Raw genomic sequence first — 20,717 nt, forward strand, 5'->3', positions numbered from 1 at the left:
GAGACATGGGTTAGAACGAGCAGCTGAATCCCCAGAATGGACTGAGTCATCAATTGTGGCTTTGTTTCATTTGTTCTTTGCGATGAGCTGTATTCATTTTTGTTTCCCTCTTAAAAACTAAAGATTGAAATTCAGACTTACTTGGTCTGGGAGATAACTTCCATGTTTCATTTCAGGGACAAATAGTTTCAAGATTCTAAAAGACATGTTTTAGCAGAATTACTAAAGTGATACTTTTAGAATTGAATGATTTATTAATATGTAAAAGAAAAACATCCAACAGAATTAAAATGAATGGAAATCAACTATCCTATATTTTTATATAGATATAGAGAAGCAATTGACTAATTATCTAAGTATGTAAATTAATATTTAAATACTATACATGTACTTATTTAAATGTTTAAGTAAATATTTAAATGAATGTTCACATAGTACATATTATTAGCCACATTTTATCAGTAATTTATGTGAAGTGCAGTAGTTATTCTGAAAGTATCAGCAAGGAAAATATATATATTTTTTCAGTGATGCTTCTCCCATGCAGAAGAAAATAATGGTATTACTACAAATCCTTTGTAGGACTCTGGAGGGGAGGTAGAAGGAGATTGCTGAGTGGGAATTCCAAATAAGCCCCAACATCAGCATATATAAAGAAGGGATTAGGGGATTAGAAAAATCTTCAAAAGAGATTTAAAATTGACAGCCTCATTTTGACAGATAAAAACATAAATAAGAACAAGAGAAAAAGCAAACTTTTACATAGCAAAATTTATTCAACACTTAGCAAATATATTGAGTATCTAATATGTGTACCTATCACCGTGTTATATTCTGAAAACAATCAAAATGAACAAAATAGACACAGTTTCTGCCTTCGCAATTTTAGAGCCAAGTGAAGCCATTTCTAGCAGCTTTGGAGGGACACACAGCAAGAAACTTGCCCTGAAATCAACTCTTGATGAGGCTTATAGTTCGATGTTATTAATGATGCTTTCCATCTGGTCCTTGGTAGCTTCCTGCCTATTTCAGTCTATTTTTGCTCATTATTCTTGCAAAGCACTAAGCTAAGCTGTTTCTACTTTGCTCAAGGAAGGTATGCACTTTCAAAATGTAAATATGCCACATTTCTAATTATATAAATATTTTTTAAAGTTGCCTTTTTCCTTCTTTGACATTTCTGTGTCCTATGGCCTAGAAGCAGTTATTTGATGGCTAAGCTCCATTTGAAGGATAGAGATCCTTAAAAAGGCAATTTCAATACATTGTAATAAGTACTATGGTAAAAGAACACCAAGCAGAAACACGTGTGTCACTTAAAGATTTTGGTGAGGAAGCAGTTCAGGTCCCATCAAAAATGCAAAGGAAATGCAAAGGGAAAGCAAAAGAAAGCTTAGTTCGTTCAAGAATCACTCCTTTTTCATAAGGTCCACCTGAATATTTTATTGAAAAGTAGTGACCCACAGATTTAAAAGCCCAATAACTTTTATGATAACTAAGTCTGGTTGAGGAAGTCAAGAGGAATTATGGTATGCTAGAGTATTCATATCCTCCATAGCAAATCAGAAGCATGCATTCTCAAATTAACAAATGTGTTCTTCCTTTTGAAGCAAGGTTATTTGGGAGTTTCTGTTTCCCAGCATAGATGCCAGATGGCAGTAGCCACAGATTGCCAGCCTCTGCATGCTGATAATTGTCAACTTTGGATGCTACGGGGTGTTAGAAGCAACTCCTGCTGAGTCAATTTTAATTCCATATATATATTAGTGAATGTCCACTATATTCAAGGCACTGGGCAAACAATTATAAGCACACACTGATTAATGTCTCTTTAGTGGAGCTTGAGGTTTAATGAGGCTTTAAGAAACTGCGTGATGATGATCTTTATTCTCCCTTAAAGCAGTTCTAAATTTTTATGGAACTCTGGATGCCATAATTGGAATTAAGGAGAGGGGGAGGCTAGTCATGGGGAAAATTAGCAGATAGATCAAAGTACCTCCTTTCTCAGACACACTAAGGTGATGGGAAGAAGAAAGTGGGTGGTTATTTCCTTTCTGATACTTTCCTCTGTGTCACTATACATCACTCACGCTAGCCTTAGAATAGAAGAGTTTGCACATCAAAGTGCTTTCAATGATGTAAAATATTTTGCAGCTGTTTTTGTAGACTGATGCATGGATGGAGCTTCCATTTGGGTTCAATAGTTCTATTTATCACTTAGTTTTGTTTTACTTTGTTCTTCCACGTCTTGCCTTGAAAGTAAATTTTAACCTGATGGCAACTTTAAATATCTTTAGATCATTCTTGCAAGCTAGTGTTGACTAAGCGTGTTTATTACAAGCATTTGTTTTTCATTTTCTTCTTTCTTATTCTGCTAAAAGATTTTTACTACTCAAAGAACTCTAGAGAACATTAATATGTGCCCAAGTGAAAAGAGGATTCAGGTACAACTACATAAGTTTTGTCTGAATTACCAGAAGGATGGATTTGACATCAGCTCAGATCAGTAGAAGATTTCAGGGAAGAAAATCAGGAATTTAGGTTTGGTTTTACTGAGTTGGAGATGTCCACTAGAGATCCAAGTAGAAAAATTGAGTAGGCAGTTGAATATGTGAATTTGGGAGAGAGGACTGGGCTGGAGATATAAATTTGGCAATCTTGGACATATAGATGGATTATGCTTTGTGTGTAGCTATAAAAGAGGACCAGTTATAAAAACAGAAGAGAATGAACCAGCCAAGGATACTCAGAAGGAGTAAATTATAAAGTAGGAAGAAAACCAAGAGAATGGGGTGCCCTGGAAGTCAAGTGAAGAAAGTGATTCAAGGATGAGGAAATTGTCAACGATGCCTGATGCAGCAGAGAATGGATCAGTAAGATGAACACTGATTCCTGACTTCTGCTTTGTGCCATATAGAGGTCACTGGTGACCTTGACAATTGCAGATTTGGAGAGGTGGAAAAGGCTGAAGAAAGAACAACGGATGTGGAATTGGACTCAATGATTTCAAGGCTTATCCTTAGTGAGTGTTATGAGCTGAATTGTGTCCTGCAAAATCCATAGGTTGAAGCCCTAACCCTCAGTACCTCAAAATGCGACAGTATTTAGAAATAGGGCCTTTAAAGGGATAATTAAGTTGAAATGAGGCCATCAAAGTGGGCCCTAATCCAATCTGACTGGCGCCCTTGTAAGAAAAGGAAATTCAAACACACAGAAAGACACCAGGGATTCTTGAACACAGAGGAAAGACTCTGAGGACCCAGCCAGAAGGTGCCATTTGCCAGCCCAGGAGAAAGGCCTCAGGAGAAATCAACCTGTTGGCACTTTGATCTTGGACTTCTAGTCTCCAGAATAATAAATTGTTCTGAAAAATATATTTCTGTTGTTTAAGCCCCCCAGTCTGTGGTATTTTGGTATGGCAGCCCTAGAAAACAAATACAGCAAGTGTCAGCATTTATTTCCTTTAGTACCAATCAGAACAGTGGCCAAGATGGCCAAGTGCATTCACCATCTTCTGCTGCCTAAGGGGTTTTTCTTAGTTCGTGCCCCGATGATGGTGCCTTTCAGGAACCTGGTTCTTTGTAGGGGATTTCAGAGGGGTTCTTTGTGGGGGATTTCTTTGACAGGTCTCCTGCCTGTCAAAATAAAAACTCCATACCATCAAAAATTGGCAGATGGCAGCAAGGAGAACAGCAGCTTTAAGCTTACTTCTCTGGATTCTTATTTTCTTATCTTTTCTGGCTTCTGAGGAATTCCCTGACTTTCCAACTAGCTAAGCCATACATGTTAAAAAGCAGTGTGGGGGATATGTGTGTGTGTTTGTTTGTTTAATAATTTATCTAACTTTTTTTTTTAAAGATTGGCACCTGAGCTAACATCTGTTGTCAATCTTCTTTTCTTCTTCTTCTTCTCCCCAAGGCCTCCCAGTACACAGGTATATATTCTAGTTGTAGATCCTTCTGGTTGTGCTATGTGGGATGCCACCTCAGCGTGATGAGTGGTGCCATGTCTGCACCCAGGATCTGAACTAGTGAAACCCTGGGCCACCAAAGCAGAAAATGAGGACTTAACTACTCGGCTATGGGGCCGGCCCCTCTAACTTTTTTTAGATATTTCTTTTGGGGAGGGTTTATGGGACACGTGTTCTACCATATTGTCAGAAGCAAAATCCTGAATTAGTTTGAAATCTTTTTTGGGGTAAAGCAATTTGCTGTTATGGATATGTTGCCAGTTTTATCACAGTCAGTAACTTGCTTTTTGATCAAGTTGAGTTACTATTAAACTCATAGATGATCTGTATAACGTAATTGCCAGTGTGTCTGGTCAGATTCGCTCGAAGCAGACAATGATAGGGAATTTGGGTCGTGGGCTCTCCTAAGAAAGGTATGATCTCAGGCTAGGTGGCTCATCGCAACTGAGGCAGACCCTGAAGCAGCGGACACTGGAAATTATCCAGCTATTATTGAAGGAGGGGGATCTGGGGGCCGCATCTCCAGGTCTACCATATCCAGTCATATGGTACTTCACACATGATGCAGTCTTAGGCAATAATAGTGACTTACTAAGGTAGTGGAAACCGAAATTGTTAAGAATTTTTTTGTGAAATTCAATTTTATCCACTAAATTCCTAAAATGTCCATCAACCGTGGCAGTACATTTTATAATCTGTTTCAGTCTATTTTGTAATCAGAAAAAACATACAATAATGTAAAAAATAAAAAGCAAATTTGGAGTGAAGGTGGTCAAAAAGTACAAACTTCCAGCTATAAAAAAAGTAAGTCACGGCGAGGTAATGTACAGCACGGTGACTATAGTTAACAATGCTGTATAGCGTATGTGAAAGTTGCTAAGAGAGTAGATCTTAAAAGTTCTCATCACAAGAAAGAAAGGTTTGTAACTCTGTATGGTTATGGTTGTTAACTAGACCCATTGTGGTGATCATTTTGCAATATATACAAGTGCCGAATCATTATGTTGTACACCTGAAACTAATATAATGTTATATGCCAATTATAACTCAATAGATAGCCAGAAAAGTAAATTTGATTCATGTAACATATTATTTTTTTCTTTCTCGGTAACGCTCATATATCATTAGGGTTAAGTGTGTGGGCTCTGGAGCTAGACTGCCTGCTGTGAATACTAAGTCCACTGTTTATGATTCGTGTGAACTTGGGCCAATGCCTCTGTTTCCTTATCTGTAAAATGCAGATAATTAATAGGACCTGTTAAAGGTTCGTCTTGAGAATTAACTATGGAAATAGATCTGTGTGCTCAGCGTAGTGCCTGGGTATTTTCCATAAGTAGTTCCTCTTGATAATGTTATCATTGCTCTTTATTAATTCATTTCTTGGCTTCTATTCAAGTTTGTTTAATTGTCTTCTTTTCTGCCTTTCCTTTCACATATTGCTATTACCTGATACGCTTCCTGTGTGCTAGCCATTTAACTCCTTTTAATTCCCTGAATGTACTATGCTTTTTCTCATACTTTTTTTTCCCCTTGTACCTGCTATTTCTAACATCAGAAAAGGCCTTCTGTGTCTTTCCTCCCATCCATGCTTGGCAGTCATATTCTATATGGCCCCCTGCCAAATTCCTACTTGTGCTAAAGATTTGATTCCTATTCTTACTTGGTAGAGTATAGAAATTTCTTCTCACGTAGCGCCCTGGAGTCCCTCTCATCCTCGGTATTTATAAATGTAAAATATTTAAGAATTTTTTCTATCCCCAGAGGCTCAGAATTAGTTTAGTTGTAATTCTTGTTTGTGGCACGCTCTCTTCATTGTTCTATGGAGAGACGCTTGTTTCATTCATTCATTCATTCATTCCTTAATTTATCAATAGGTTATTGACAATGTGTAACACCTATGGACACTCAAAGAACTAATACTTTATTGATAACTTACAATTAACTCTGGATTCCTCCCTTCTCTTCCCTGCTTCCCCCCAGAGGTCATGACTATCCTTATTTTGGCTTTTCATTTTCTTGCTTTTAAAGAATGTAGTTTAACAGATGGATGTGTATCCCTAAATAACTTATTGTTTGATTTCAGATATTTTTGAGCTTGCTAAAGGTGGATACCATGCTACATGTAGTCTTCTTAGATTTATGTCTTTCATTCAGCATTTTAAGATCAATTCATATAGTTGCATATAGCCATAGCTCATTATTTTTTACTGCAATATTCCTTTATATAAATATGCCACAATTTGCCCATTTCCACATAAGTGGATATTGAGTTACTTCTGGGTTGTCTCTGTGCTCTCGTGAACAGTGCTTTTTTGAACATTCATGTACATGCATCCTAGTGCACATGTGTGATTTTCTCTATGGCATTTATCTAGGAGTGGAATGGCTGAGTTGTAAATATGTGAATATTCAGTTTTATTAGATAATGACAAATTGTTTACAAAAGTGATCCTACGAACTTATATTCCACCCACAATTAAGAAATACTTTGATTCACATTCTTTCCAACATTTGGCATTATTATTTTCCTAATAAAATGGATATGGAATATTATTTCACCAAAGTCTTTTTACGTTTTCCCGAGTATTGATGAGGTTGACATTTCCTCCTAAGTTTATTAACCAATATAGTTTCTCTTCTATGAAATACTGTTTCATATGTTTTGGCTACGTGTTTGTTATTTTCTTAATGATTTGTTAAGAATTCTTATATTCTTGGTTCTTAACTTTCCTTGGTTTTGTATCCAAATATTTTAGCCCAGTTGTGAGCCTAGTCTTCATTCTCTTTAAAGTTAAAATATAAGATTTATAAATTGGGCTGCAGAAAAGTCCTGAGCCCATCAGTGAAGATATTTATTGATTTACACTCTTATCTTTCCAGGTAAGAATTTTATACATATTTTATGATATTCTTTTTTTGTTTATTGTAATTTAAGTACTCATTGACTATTCAAAGATCAAAAAAGTATTCACCGTTTATTTTTTAATAAGAGTTTAAAAATTCCCTTAATTTGTCTGCAGATGATTTAACCCATATGGTATGCGATAGGGTTCAATTTCATTTTTTTTTCTTATTTGGATAACCATTTAAAAAGTATGTTTCTTGAATAGTTCTACTGTTTCCTATTGATCTGCCACAGCAAACTTGTTATATATTAATATTCAATATATGCATGAGTCAATTTCTTGACTCTCTGTTTTGTTCCATTAATCAATTTGTCTTTCTTTGTGCTACTTCTATAATGTCTTAGTTACTATAGCATCATAATAAGTCTTGATATCAGGTAGGGCAAATATCTGCTCTTTATTCTTCTTTTCAAAAGTCTTGTTTAATTTGATCTTTCACTCTCTATACAATCAGCTTGTCTAGTTCCATAAAATTTCCCATGTTATTTTCATTGGAATTTTGTAGAACCTATGGATTGTTTTATAATACAAATATCAAGTTGTTTTCCAAAGTGATTGCATCAACTTAATTTCTACCGTTAATTAATACGAAATCCTTATTAATTTGAGGAAGAACTGTTAAAGTATAATTTTAAAAAGGTTAAAAAACATCTCCCTCATACAAATGTAAAATAAGAACATGTCAAAAATTATATTCAACTCATTAATTAATGAGAGAAACATAATACTTTAAAACTAGTCCACAGAGCATTTCAGAAGCTGGACATTTCTAGGCAAGGTTAAAATAAGATTGCTAGCTTAGCAGCCCTCTCCCCAAAGTCCTACAAGGTCATAAACTTCAACCTTTGGAGTTATCTCTTTTATTGGGTGGAAATTCTTGGCATGTTTATTATACACAACTATGCGGTAATGTCGACTTCCTCACAGTTGTAAAACTGTACCGAAATCGAAAGTCAAGATCAGCATTTCACTGAAAGAATATCTAGCAATCTCTTTTACCTATTTCTGAGTTTTGGATAATTTTTATGACAAAACTGACAGCAAATTTGTCTCTAGTGTAACAGTTTCACATTTTAACTATATCATTGTTTATCTTCTGGGACAGTTTGGGAAAAATGTGTCAGGAAATTTCCGTAAGGGAGGCTTATTTTACTATTAAAATAGTGAGATGATAACCAAATTTTTAGATTACTGCTGTATTCTTTGTCATACATGTAGATTTTAAAATAATTTGACATTTAGTTTTCACATTATTTAGTGAAAGTATAGAAAAAATTTATTTATTTATTAGTAAAGAGATGATTTTTTAATTGTTTATTTAAGTAGTAAACAAGCAAAACTAGCTAAAGATCCATTTATGTCTGCAAAGGATTTGTGAGAAAATCGTGGACTGTTAATTTTCATAAGAGCCTTCTTAACAGAAGTAATATCTGCATTTTACAGAGATTAAAAGTTAGCACATCTGATAATCAAATGCATATCATTTGATTCTAAAGTCCATGCTTTTATCCCTTCTAGCCCTTATACTGGATTACGAAATAAATTAAACAAATGAAAACACAAACTGTTATAGGAAAAAAGTCAGCTTCCCTAGAAAGCCCATTAATTTTATCTTTGTGTTTTCTTGAGGGAAATTCTATTTGTGACTATTTTCTCCCCTTCCTTCAAATTGTGTCACCTTGTCTTTAAATGTATTCAACCCCATAAGATTTACCTATCGAAAAGTATAATTTAGTTTTACTTAAGTAAGAGAACTAAGTATAAGAGAGAGCCTAAAGAAATCTATGTGTCCCAGCGAGCTGTGCCCATTACTGAAGTGTGACTTCTCCCTCTCAGCTGCAAAATGGAAGAGGCTCTTTGGAGGGTTGATTTAAAATCTTATGTCGTTGGTACAAAGGATTAAATAAGCTCAGAGATGCTTCTTTCACTGCATATGAGTGTCTTCATGTAATTTCCAGTTTTATACTAACAACTAGCATCTGTTGAACATGACCTGACTATTTGAGAGCCAATGGTTCCCTAAAACACACGCACTGCTCCTCACATTGGACTTTCCTATTTACTCATGTCATTTCCAGCATCCGTGGGCTGTGGGAGTATCATTATATTTTCCTTCAAGGTATTAAAATGACTAATGCAACATTCCAATCTGAGTTAGAGATTATATTCCACCTTCTATCATCTTCTTATAAGTCTAGAGAAAAAGAAAACACGATTGACATGTTGTAGTTGTTATGACTTTTGATTGGGAGGCTGTTAGGTTTGTGGTAGTAGGACTGTGCTGTCTGCAGTCATACTATGTAAGCTTATAAGCCTTTCTGGAGCTAAAAGCTTTATGTTTCCAGAATGTATGTGTTCATGTCTGTATGCATGTGTGTATATTAATGTATATATATGAACATGTGTATGTGTGCATTTTATCTTTCAGGGTTTCTGTGTGTGTGAGTGTGTGTGTAATGGGAAGGAGTAGAGTTGAAGAAAAAGAAAAAAAGTGGAAATGATCTTGAAGCATCTGATCTTTCCTTTATTTTCGAGGTGGTGGTGGTAAAGATACGTGATCCCTACCAACGATTTATTACAAGCCTAAATGCTGTGATTGTTGCTACTCTTTATTATATATTTAGAATAAAAATTAATAAATGTTCTATTATTTGCAATTTTCCTTTTCTTTTCTTTTTTCTTTTTTTAACAGCTTGACCCAGACCTGCCCCCCCTCATGCAGTTGGGTGGGGGCATGAAGAAACCAAATCTCTTTGCAATTTAAGGATGAACAAATGTAACTTTATACTTATTCTAACTTTCTTTGTCTTTTGCTTCCCATACTTAGATTTAAGTTAAATTGAGGTTGCTTCAATTTAATTATTTTAAATAAAGTGAGCAGGTACAGAGAGTAGGCCTTGCAAGTGAACGTTGCACATGAGGACATGAGTTTTCTATCCGAAGAGGGACTTGAGTACAAAAGTACTTTTGGGTGGACTTGTAATGTCTTTTACCATGGAAACCACAGATGCTGTATTTCCACAAGCCTACAAGCCGTGATTACCAAGGAATGGCAGCAGCATAAAGGCACTTGTTGAAGAGCTATCAGCATTATCCGTAATGAAAGAAAATTGATGATTGATGAGCACTCCAGATTCTTTTCTCATTACCATTACGTCACTCTGTGTGTGTGTGTGTGTGTATATACTTGTATATTTAATTACACATACATATATGTATATATGTACATGTAGTAGCTGGGTTCTCCTTCCAAAAAATGACATTATTTTAAATTTTATTTTAAAACTGCAGAGAATGCTATCGAAAGTCATCAGAATTAATCTCTGCCTCCTTATAAGATGTTACTGACTAAAGGAAGTGAGAAAGTTAGGCTTGAGTAATTATGAAAAGAATTAGATGGGCAAAAAGAAGTTGGGGGATTCTTTAGGAGACTCCAACGTCTTTAAAGTGAAGTCATTTTGCGCATGTAGTAACGTTTGGAAGCCGGATGGAAATCCCTTGGAAGCGCTTGAGCATGAACTGGGGAAACTAAGTTTTTAAGATGAAAAATCAATAGTAGGCTTACTTATTAATTTACTTTTTATAGGGCTCCATTGGAGTGGTTGCTCTGTTAAGTAATTTAGTTACCAGAAGTTAGGGGTGAATATTTGGAAATGGATAGGAATCTGGTTTACAGTCAATAATCAAAGGGCAGAACTACATAAACATTTCTCGGTATCCCTGTGTGAATCTGGTGTTTGCAATGCTCTTTTGTAATATTTTACAAATGACCTAGAACTTTCCTAATAATGAAGAGTCAACTTGATGAGGAGGCAATAGGCAAGAAGAAGAAATGGAAAGACCAATGTCCCAATTCTATCCAAGTACCAGCTGAAAGAATTTGGGCAAGTCACTAAAATTATTTGAATTAAATTTCTTTTTTTGTGAAATAAAGTCCATGGTTACCTTACTCAAGTCATAGCAACATTGTAAAACAAATAAATCAACAGTCATCTATTTCTTTCCTAAATAGTCATTAAGTCATGGGGAGATGGTGCAAATAAACAAATTGAAATTAATAAAATTGAAAACGAATTTAAAACCTGTGCGGAATTATTAATCACAAGGTAGAACAATTTGGAATAAGAAAGAGCTTCCACGGATTCAGCTCACCACAAACCCAAGTTTTGCATCCTCAAATAGTTATAACCTAAGGAAGATGCTTTTTCTCATCCACCGTACTGTTGACTCAGAGTCCTTAATGTTTCTACTAAAGAAAGAACTGGGGATCCCACTACTCCTTCATTCAGGCATTCAGCCAATAATACTTAACACCTAATAGGTCCCAAGCCATATGTGAAACGCTAAAGATATAAGTGTGAACAGAATTCAATGTGCTCCTCCCTCTCATGGAGCCTACATTCTAATGGACTTCCTTCACGTGACCTAGAAGTGCTCCTGTCACTGTCTTAGAAAACAATTGTATTGGTTTCCTAGGATTGCCATAACAAAGTATCATAAACTAATGCCTGAAAACAGCAGAAATTTATTGATTCACAGCTCTGGCGTATAGCAGTTTGAAGTCAAGTTGTTGGTAGTGCCATGCTCTCTTCTAAGCATCTGGGGGATAATCCTTCCTTGTCTTTTCAGCTTCTGGTAGGTGTTCCTTGGCTTGTGGCAGGATAACTCCTATCTCTGCCTCTGTGTTGACATGGCCATCTTCCCTCTATGTGTGTCCAAATTTCCCTCTTCCTATAAAGACACCAGTCATATAGGATTAAGGACCCATCCTACTCCAATATGACCTCGTCTTAATTTAGTTATGTCTGTAATGACCCCAGTCTCAAAGAAGGTCACATTCTGAAATCCTGGGAGTTAGAATTTCAACGTATCTTTTGGAAGGATATAATTCAACACATAAGAATGACTTTAGAGAAAATAGGGGTATACACAGTAATGTAGTACATTTTGAAATGGGTAATTCTGGTAAGTGTAAATGGAACTGAGAGTTTGGTAGGGGTGAGAGTACAGTAAGAGAAGCTTGGCAGAAGTATATCGAGAGACTTGAATCTTTCTCCTTAGTCACTGGAGTCAGAGCACCAAGCATGGCTTTAGGAGGATGCCACAATACAAAAGCACAGAAATGAGGCCAGGTGAAAAGTTCTTAGAAATGGGAATTGCACTGGGAGCTGTGTATGTTAACTTGCCATCCAGATGTAAATTCTCCAAAGGAAAATCACCAAGCAATAAATAGCAAGAGGGCAGAACCGACATGCATCCACTGAACTTGCCTGCTTAGACCAGAATGTCTGGGCAGATACTGCCCTGTTTGAGGTGAGAATAGTAATAAAAACTCAGACATCGACACCATGACCAATATTGTGAAATCAGAGGGAGGCAGGAAGGGAATAGCACCAAGAAGACACAGAGGAAGAATTTTCCTTGGATAATGATCTATATCTACTACAAGTTCTAAAGGAGAATTTCTGCAAAAGTTTGACATTCTAAACAGAGTCTAGGGCATTATTGAAAAAAGCAAAATAGTGCTTTTGAAAGGACTATTGACAACTTGGGTCAGAATTATTTTTTGTGTTGTTAAAATGATAAGGCTTACCTTAAAGTTACTGAATAAGAATTTTAAGAGTGAATAAAGGAAGTTGCATTTTAACAAGATCCTGCACGATTTTTACCCTAAGTTCAAGTAACCGGAGCAACAGAATGAGGGGAAAATGAAAAAAAAAAAAAAAACACATTAAAATCAGTGTTGAAGCAGATGATACTGTTAGAGAAAATTGATAATGGTTATCCAAAAACTTCTCTACAGTATTCAAAATGTTTCAAGAGTATAGAAAAACTTGGAGAGCTTTTCAATTCGTATTAGAAGATATTAGAATAATCTAAAGATGATAGCCCGTCAATCTTAGTTATAAATTTAGAAGAAAAACTCCTAAAAATATAGGAAAGTGAATCCAGGAGTGAATTACCTAAATAGTTTATTGTTACAAAAACAATTTTTTCCAGAATTGAAAAAATAATTGCATAATAAAAAACTGTTAAAATAGTTAACTAAATAGTGTCCAAAAAAACCCAACAATGTACCATCAGCTTGATAGATTCAAGATAAGTGGTTGGTAACAATCAACATCCATCCACTCTGATGTAATTTTTAGTAATTATAAGTTTTTAGTAAAATATAAATACTTATTGCAATTCCAGAATCAACAATAAAATTACTGCTAAGGCACAGAGGCATTCTCTTCTAAGAATGCACACCACAGTTGATATTTTCCTTTTAAAAGTGCTAGTCAACATCGTAAGACAAGAACAATGAAATGTAAATAGAAATATTAGGGACAGTTTCCAGGGGACATGATTGTCGTCCTAGAAAACCCAAGAAAAAAACCTGAAAAAAATACCACTACATATAAATGAATTCAATATGGTAGCCATTTACAATACCAAAAAGTTAAAGGTCAGAACAAGGCACTTTTAAAATAGCAACCAAAATTATAAAATACTAAGAAATAAATGTCACAAAGAATATGTAGGACCTACTCAAGTAAAACAATAAAACATTTTTGACCAATATAAAAATAACATCATTAAACAGTGAAAAGATGTCTATTGGAGCAGATACCATCTAGTAATGATTGCAGTTCCACTTTATTTTTTATTAAGTACAATTACTTAATAAATTAGAGTTGTCATTAGATTGAATAAAAGAAAGCTCCACTTTATATTATAAACAGAAAGCCTAAAGGAGATTTTTCTGTACCTGAGAGAAGACATGGATCAAAAACTGGTGTGCTTGTTTTTTGTTTGTTTGCTTTTTTAGCTCTAACTTTAAAAAACATTTGTATAAATTCGTATTTTGATATCATCCATGATCCTCAGTGAGAATATTGAATCAGAAAGATCTCTGGATTAATGAAGAGTTTTACTTCATGTAATATTATAATTAGAAGAGAATGTGGGATTCATTTAATGAGAGACCCCACTCCTTGCAAAATTGTCTTTACCATGAGGAAAAAAACCCAGTTGCTTGCAAGCTGTTATCCAGTTTTTGGCACATTTATATGTATTGGAGAGCTTTCCGCTTCACAATGATGGCCATTTCAAAATTGGGTAATCTCATTCATAATTCTCATATTTCTCTATGATTAGTTCTGTACTATAGAGCATCACATTATGAGCCACCTCATTTTAATCATAATGGCCACATAAGTGTTTAAAGACAGCCATTCGGTTATTGCTAACTCTTCATATTTAGGCTAAACATTTCCAGTTCCTTAAAGCTGTCCTCATATGAGAGACTTCCCAGATCCCTCATTATTTGTATTAGGCTTTAGATGATCGATTTTAGTTAAAAAATATACTTCTGTTATATACTCAGCACTGAATTCAGGCTATTATCTGAAGAATGGACTAGTATTCTTATAAATTTGATAATTCTAGGAAGCAGATCTACATGGCCTTTGCTGAATTACTTGTGTAATAGCCATATGTCCTCTCAAATTTGCTTTTGTATCCATAGCAAATTTGAACTAATTTAGCTTGATTATCAGTATTACAGTTACTTTATTTAAAATGAACTGCCTTTTCATTTGATAAACAAGGGAAACAGATCCAAGGATAGATTTCCGAGACACTAGTGGAATTCTGTGTCTGGATGTACTTTTGTAGCATGTGTGAGTTTGTGTATGTGTGTGAGGTGTGTGCATGCACATAGGCATGCATATGGAAGTGTTCTGCTGGAAGACATCATTGCAATTTTCATGGCTTCTCTCTGGAGAAGTTAGCAAGTAAAGAGAATCTTGATTTCTGTCCCTTCATTTCACCTTACATATAAGGTGAAAAAAATGCGGAAAGAAAATAAGTATATGATGAAAAGAAAAGAAAAAATGTTTATGAATGGAAATATTTTCTTTAGGGGTAAGAGATAAAGTTAGAGAGCTTTCAAGCCTTTTAGAAGATATAAAAGATAAAACTTGGTTTGCAATTGATAACAAAAGCCCTTTTACTTTTATGACACAAGACACGGCTTTAAAATATTCATGAATCTTCTTGAATATATATACAGCGTAGAATATAGTAGTGAAATATTTCTGTAGTACATAAGCATCTTCATATGTCCATTTTTATCTCCCATGTGTACTCCTGCAGAAAGAAAACGAAAAACAACTATCTAGTTTATATGAATTACATTATCAAAATTTTGTGATGTTAGGAAAAATTAAATCTGTTGTTTGTATAAACATTAAAATGCTTTCTTAGCTGTTTTGGGAATCCTAACTTATAATGCATATTTTTGAGACTATTTAATTAAGAAAATTTCAAATGATTATTAACAAGTCACCATTCACTGAACACAATTTTTCTTTTCACTTAGTATTTTGAAATATTAATTAAGCCCTATCACATGAGAGACTTTGCCAGAATTTAGGGAGAAAGCAAATGGATTTATTAGAATGCTACTATTTTTCAGACTGTTGATCTTATTTTATAGTGGACTAAATATACAATATTCAGTTTTTTAAGTGATTTGTCTGGTTTACAACCTACCTGTGTTGACTTTAATATTCTACTGGCCATTACCACTCCTTTGCTGATCCATATATATATTTTCATTTGAGCCTAAATAAATAAATAAGAAGGTAAAGTGTCCCATAATGTGTCCCACAGAGAGTCAAGGTGGAGCAAAGGACTTGTTAAAAGTAGATTTTCAGGCTCAGTCCCTTAAGATTCTGATGTGGTGGATCCGAGGCGATGCTGCTCAAAGTGAATTTCTCAAGCATTCAGTTGATTCTTGTCGTATGGGCAAAAATTGGGAAAACGCTGATTCAAGCTTATTGCAAAGACATGTTAAAGAGTTCTGCATGATCGTTGTTTTGAATCATCCATACCAGTCTACATACACTAATACAGATCATTGAATGACCTACATATGATATTTAAACTGACTATATCTAACTGTTTCTCTCGAAACAGTGCAGTATTTTACTCAATTCTTATTTTTTGTGGTGGGAATTCACTCAAAGTGTATAATGCATTCAATCAAATAACTTTTTATTTTCTTATATATCAGTCTTTAGATTAATTATGTTTTTATTTTCTGTTTGCAGGGTACAAGTTGAATTTTATATGAACGAAAACACATTTAAAGAGAGACTAAAGTTATTTTTTATTAAAAACCAGAGATCAAGTAAGTCATTCATTTTATTCTCCTGTCTATGTGTTTGTACATCTATTTACCGCAAAAGATTCCAGCTGTGCAATCATTTTGCAAAATATCTTTTATACTGAGGAACAGAACTAATAATCTTGTCTGCCAGGCAGTAAAATTTTAGAAAATTATAGATGTTACATCTGGTGGTGCTAAGGTTTCCTGAATACCTTTAATTCTCCATATCCCATACCAATAAGTAGACTTCTGAGTGGACCATCTGGATTAGTAGAAACATTGAGGAAAATAATTTAAACAAAGAGTTTCCCCCATTTTAACTATGAGGGACACCTAAAACTTACTTTGCCAAGGCTCTGGTGATTCTGACTGACCCTAATGGGGAATAATTGTCTGCTTTAGTGGAGAAGTGTTCAGAGTTTCCCAATCATGCCTAATAATGAGAAACATCTTGGGGGTTGTGAAATGTACAGCTTCCTAGCATCCTTCTCTGGAGATTTTGAATCAGGAAGTGTAGGGCTAAGCTCAAAGTTTAACGTCCTCATGATTCTTATCATCAGAACAAGTTGGGAAACAGTGGAACTTCAAGAGGACATGAATTTGGCATAGTCATTGACCTCCTAAGCTTATTCAAAGTTGACATTTCAATGATACTTGTTACTTCCCCATAATACCAAGTATTTTTTGTGTGTGTGTGTAAGGAAGATTGGCCCTAAGCTAACATCTGTTGCTAATGTTCCTCTTTTGTGCTTGAAGAAGATTGTCCCTGAGCTAATGTCTGGGCCAATCTTCCTCTATTTTGTATATGATGCCACCACAACATGATCAGTGGTGTGTAAGTCTGCACCTGGGATCCGAACCCATGAACCCCAGGCCACTGAAGCAGAGCACATGAACTTGACCACTACACCACCAAGCTGGCCCCCCAAGTATTTTTAAAAGCGATATGTAATGAGCCAATATGTAGTTTGTCATATGATTATTGCTTAAAATGTCAACAAGCAATGGAGAGGTCTATATTAGGTTGGTGTCTCTGAGTTTTGGCCCCTGAATCCTCTTGGGGTGGTCTAAATTAACTTGTGCCTCTATAGCGTTCAAAGAGAAAAGCTTGAGTTGTGAGAAGTTACCCAAATATTGACTGTAGAGGATATTTCAATATGTAAGGCACACCGGCTAGGGACTCTGCATGGCAGGTTAGCTTCAGGGTTGAGGCTAATAATAATTAATGCTTCTCTAATCTGGTTGTTTAGAATTTGCAAGGAAGCACCACTGATCAATATGACCTAAAGGAGCCACATCATCTGAATAGAAGGTTTTCTTGATTTTAATGCTAACAATCCTATCTCTCCAGGCCAGAAAATATACATGCCTTATTTGAACACTTCTCCAGCCGCCAGCCTTAACTAAGCTGTCATTGGGGGAGACCAGTTCTATAAAACCAGGGCAATTTCATTAACAGTTTAAAAGACTTTCTGAAGAGCCTAACCCGTAAAATGTACCTAACATTTTAATAAGAAAACCTAGGAAAAATGACATGATTAATCAGCATTAACCTTTAACTCTTAAGAAATGTTGCCTCAAATACACTCACATATAGCAGAGTAAAAAAAAAAAAAAGACATTTCACTTCCAGATTTTATTAAGTAATAATTATTTTCAAGATTTTGTTAAGTAATAATTGTAGGAAGGCCTTTCTCAAAATTTTGTGATGTGTGAATCAGATACCACCGGATAATTGCTGGGAAGGTAAAGCTTCTATTCATCAGATTTTAAGCATGTTTTGCTTAATGTTAATTGCTCTTCATTATTTTATTTATTTATTTTTTTTGGAAGATTGGCCTTAAGCTAACATCTGTTGCCAATCTTCCTCTTGTGTTTTGATTCCCAAAGCCCCAGCACATAGTTGTATATTCTAATTGTAATTCCTTCTAGTCCTTCTATGTGTGATGCCACCACAGTATGGCTTGATGAGCGTTGTGTGTGTCCGCACCCAGGATCCGAACCGGCGGACCCTGGGCCACCGAAGCGGAGCACGCGAAATTAACCATTATGCCACTGGGCTGGGCCCTAATTGCTCTTCTTTTTAATCAAGTATTACAGGCTTCATAACTGTGACCTATACAATTTCAAAGAAACATACATAGCAGTCTTAATTCCCACAAAAATTTTAATATTGCATTGGTATTTAACCTAAAGTGAAAAGTTAGGTTTAACTCAAACTAAAAAATGTGTGTGTGCGTCTGTATTTCTCAGCATATGCTGTTCTGATTTCTCTATAATTACATGATTACTAATTAAATGCATCATATATAATTATATACATGAGTATCATTTCTCTATAATCAAATCTACAAGGCGTTCTGAAGATACGAGATTTATAACTTATTCCATGAATTTGTAACCAGCTAGATTTTCTAGCTAGCTAAAATCTGTCCCCAAATTGATAGATAAATAAAATGCTTACTTCTTAGTGTATTGGAAGTAATCTTGATTGGACATGATTTTTGTGGTTTCTGAATGCTCAAACTTAGATTTCCTCTCAGTGTATAATATTCACCGTCATTGACAGTTCATCCATTCTGTCCTTTTTGTTTCAATATTCAACTAATTAAAATTCAGGTACCTAGAACTTCAGAGAGTTTAGGCAATTATGGTATTGTAGTTTGTAAATACAATGTAAGTGGTGAACTTAAAGTTTACAGTTGATATTTTTGACAATTCTTTCTAGTCTTTTGAGAACTAAGTTCAAATGAAAATCAAATTTTTGTTGTTTGTTTAAAGGTCTAAGAATACGTCTGTTCAATTTTTCTCTAAAATTATTAAGCTGTTTATTATACATAATCCGAGTGCTTCTCGAAAACCCTTCACAAGGAAATGAATGGTAAGGTATCTTTGTCTGACCTTCAACAATATTCTTTTGATTTCTTTGAATTCTATTATAGTTTTAAAGGATGTTATATAGAATACATTTTTCTCAAGGACGTTTCAGGTGTTTGTCACAATTAAATTGATCCAGCTTTCAGTTAATGTGTGAATATAATCCTTGTAAGTTCTTTTTAAACATCTCTTATTTTATTGTTATCTATTGTTTATTACTAGTATAATGATAATACTGGACACTTACCCATAAAATTTTTATTGCTAATCAAAGTACCCTAAGCAATTGCTTAATATGGGTCAATCTCTTTAAAGGCCCAAATACTTTTCTTTTCTTGGCTTACAAATACTCCCAAAAGTTCACTCTACTGTTAATATTAGCGATAGTATTAATTATTGTTATCACTGTTAATAATAATATTATTATACCAGCTTTATAAACGTTTTCAGTATAGTCTAGTTGTTACTTTTTTTTAAGGTTTCTTGAGGACATTATGCTGAGTGAAATGTCAGACATAAAAAAGAGAAATAGCATATGATCTCACTTATGTGTGGAATCTAAAAAAACAAAACAACGAATCTAGTTGTTACTCTGAGAAACACTCCAGCATTTATTGGAATGCATGACTATCTCAAGTCTGAGATTTTGCTTGTATGGTTCTTTATCTTATTTGAGTTAAATGACATTGATTTATTTTAACTTCTTTTTCCATTCATTATCATATTACTTTTATTAAATTGCATTTATATTCTTTTGTGGACTTTCCTTTTTAGGCGTCATCTTTTGCGAGAAGCAATCAGGAAGGGGCCTGGGTGTATAATGGCATGGATAATCTTTATCTCACCACCACCTTGGGTCCCTGTCCAGTCCACTAAATTTAAAATAATTTTCAAAGCAGAAAACAAATTTGATGGCTAACTTCTGTACAATTATTTTTTCATGTAGAGTTTGCCCTAAGAAAATGAAAAAATAAAAAAAGATTACGGTAAAATGGAAAATGAGGGCATAGTATGCTTTTAAATGAATTGGTTCTTCTTCAGCTTATTTAGATAGTGAAAATGATTACATATTTATTAAACAGTTCAGAAATAAGTTAAAGATTAACAAGCTAAATTTTATTGTGTAATAATTTATGAGATAATTCTTTATAATTTATTTAATGAAATATAATTATGGATATTTCACTATATGTTTATTGACTATTTACCATGTATTCATATTGCTGTAACTGAAGATATAGCCATGAAAAGGAATATTTAACTACTCTCAGGGAATTTTCAGCTTGTGGAAAGGTTGTATATTTTGGAGTTCTCGCTATTTTCTGGCATTGGGTTTTATGTATATGATTTCCTTCAATATATATTTAATCTTGTTGTACCTACTTTCCATATAAAGAAGCTGAAGTTTCTCATATTTGCCCTCTTCTTTGACTCCCTCAGCACTAATCTTTTTGTGTCTTTTATCCCTAACTCATTGACCACAGGAAGCCAGCACTTTTCCATTGCCCCAAATTCTAACTGTGTGTTCAGCTTCTCTACTTGGATGTCTAATAGGCATTTCAAACTTGCCATGTTCCCATGGGCTGCTTCTGTGATCTCCCACATCTCAATGAGTGACAGCTCCATCCTTCCTCCAAACCCTGCTCCACTCCCAGCCTTCCACGTTTCAGCTGATAGGAACTGCATCCTACCAGCTTCTCAGGCCAAATGCTTTGGAGTCATTCTTGACTTCTCTCTTGTCTCACACTCTGCAGCGTATGCAAAGCCCTAAGAAAATCCTGTTATTTCTACCTTCAAGAAATAT

General features: G+C 34.7%; 1 protein-coding gene across 10 annotated transcripts in view; it reads left to right on the forward strand.

Annotated features, from left to right (window-relative positions):
* KCNT2 (potassium sodium-activated channel subfamily T member 2) overlaps positions 1 to 20,717 on the forward strand; it is a 347,942-nt gene that overhangs the window by 70,810 nt on the left and 256,415 nt on the right. For all 10 annotated transcript variants that reach the window (XR_011499411.1, XR_011499412.1, XR_011499413.1 and 7 more), the window contains exons 2-3: positions 15,978 to 16,057; positions 18,818 to 18,917. Coding sequence is in view for 7 of the 10 variants with exons in the window: in XM_044762850.2 (XP_044618785.1) it covers positions 15,978 to 16,057; positions 18,818 to 18,917 (180 nt within the window). In the remaining 3 variants the exon portion in view is untranslated. The remainder of the gene's footprint in view (positions 1 to 15,977; positions 16,058 to 18,817; positions 18,918 to 20,717) is intronic.

Source organism: Equus asinus, chromosome 30, assembly GCF_041296235.1.
Source record: "Equus asinus isolate D_3611 breed Donkey chromosome 30, EquAss-T2T_v2, whole genome shotgun sequence".
Classification (NCBI taxonomy): Eukaryota; Metazoa; Chordata; class Mammalia; order Perissodactyla; family Equidae; genus Equus; species Equus asinus.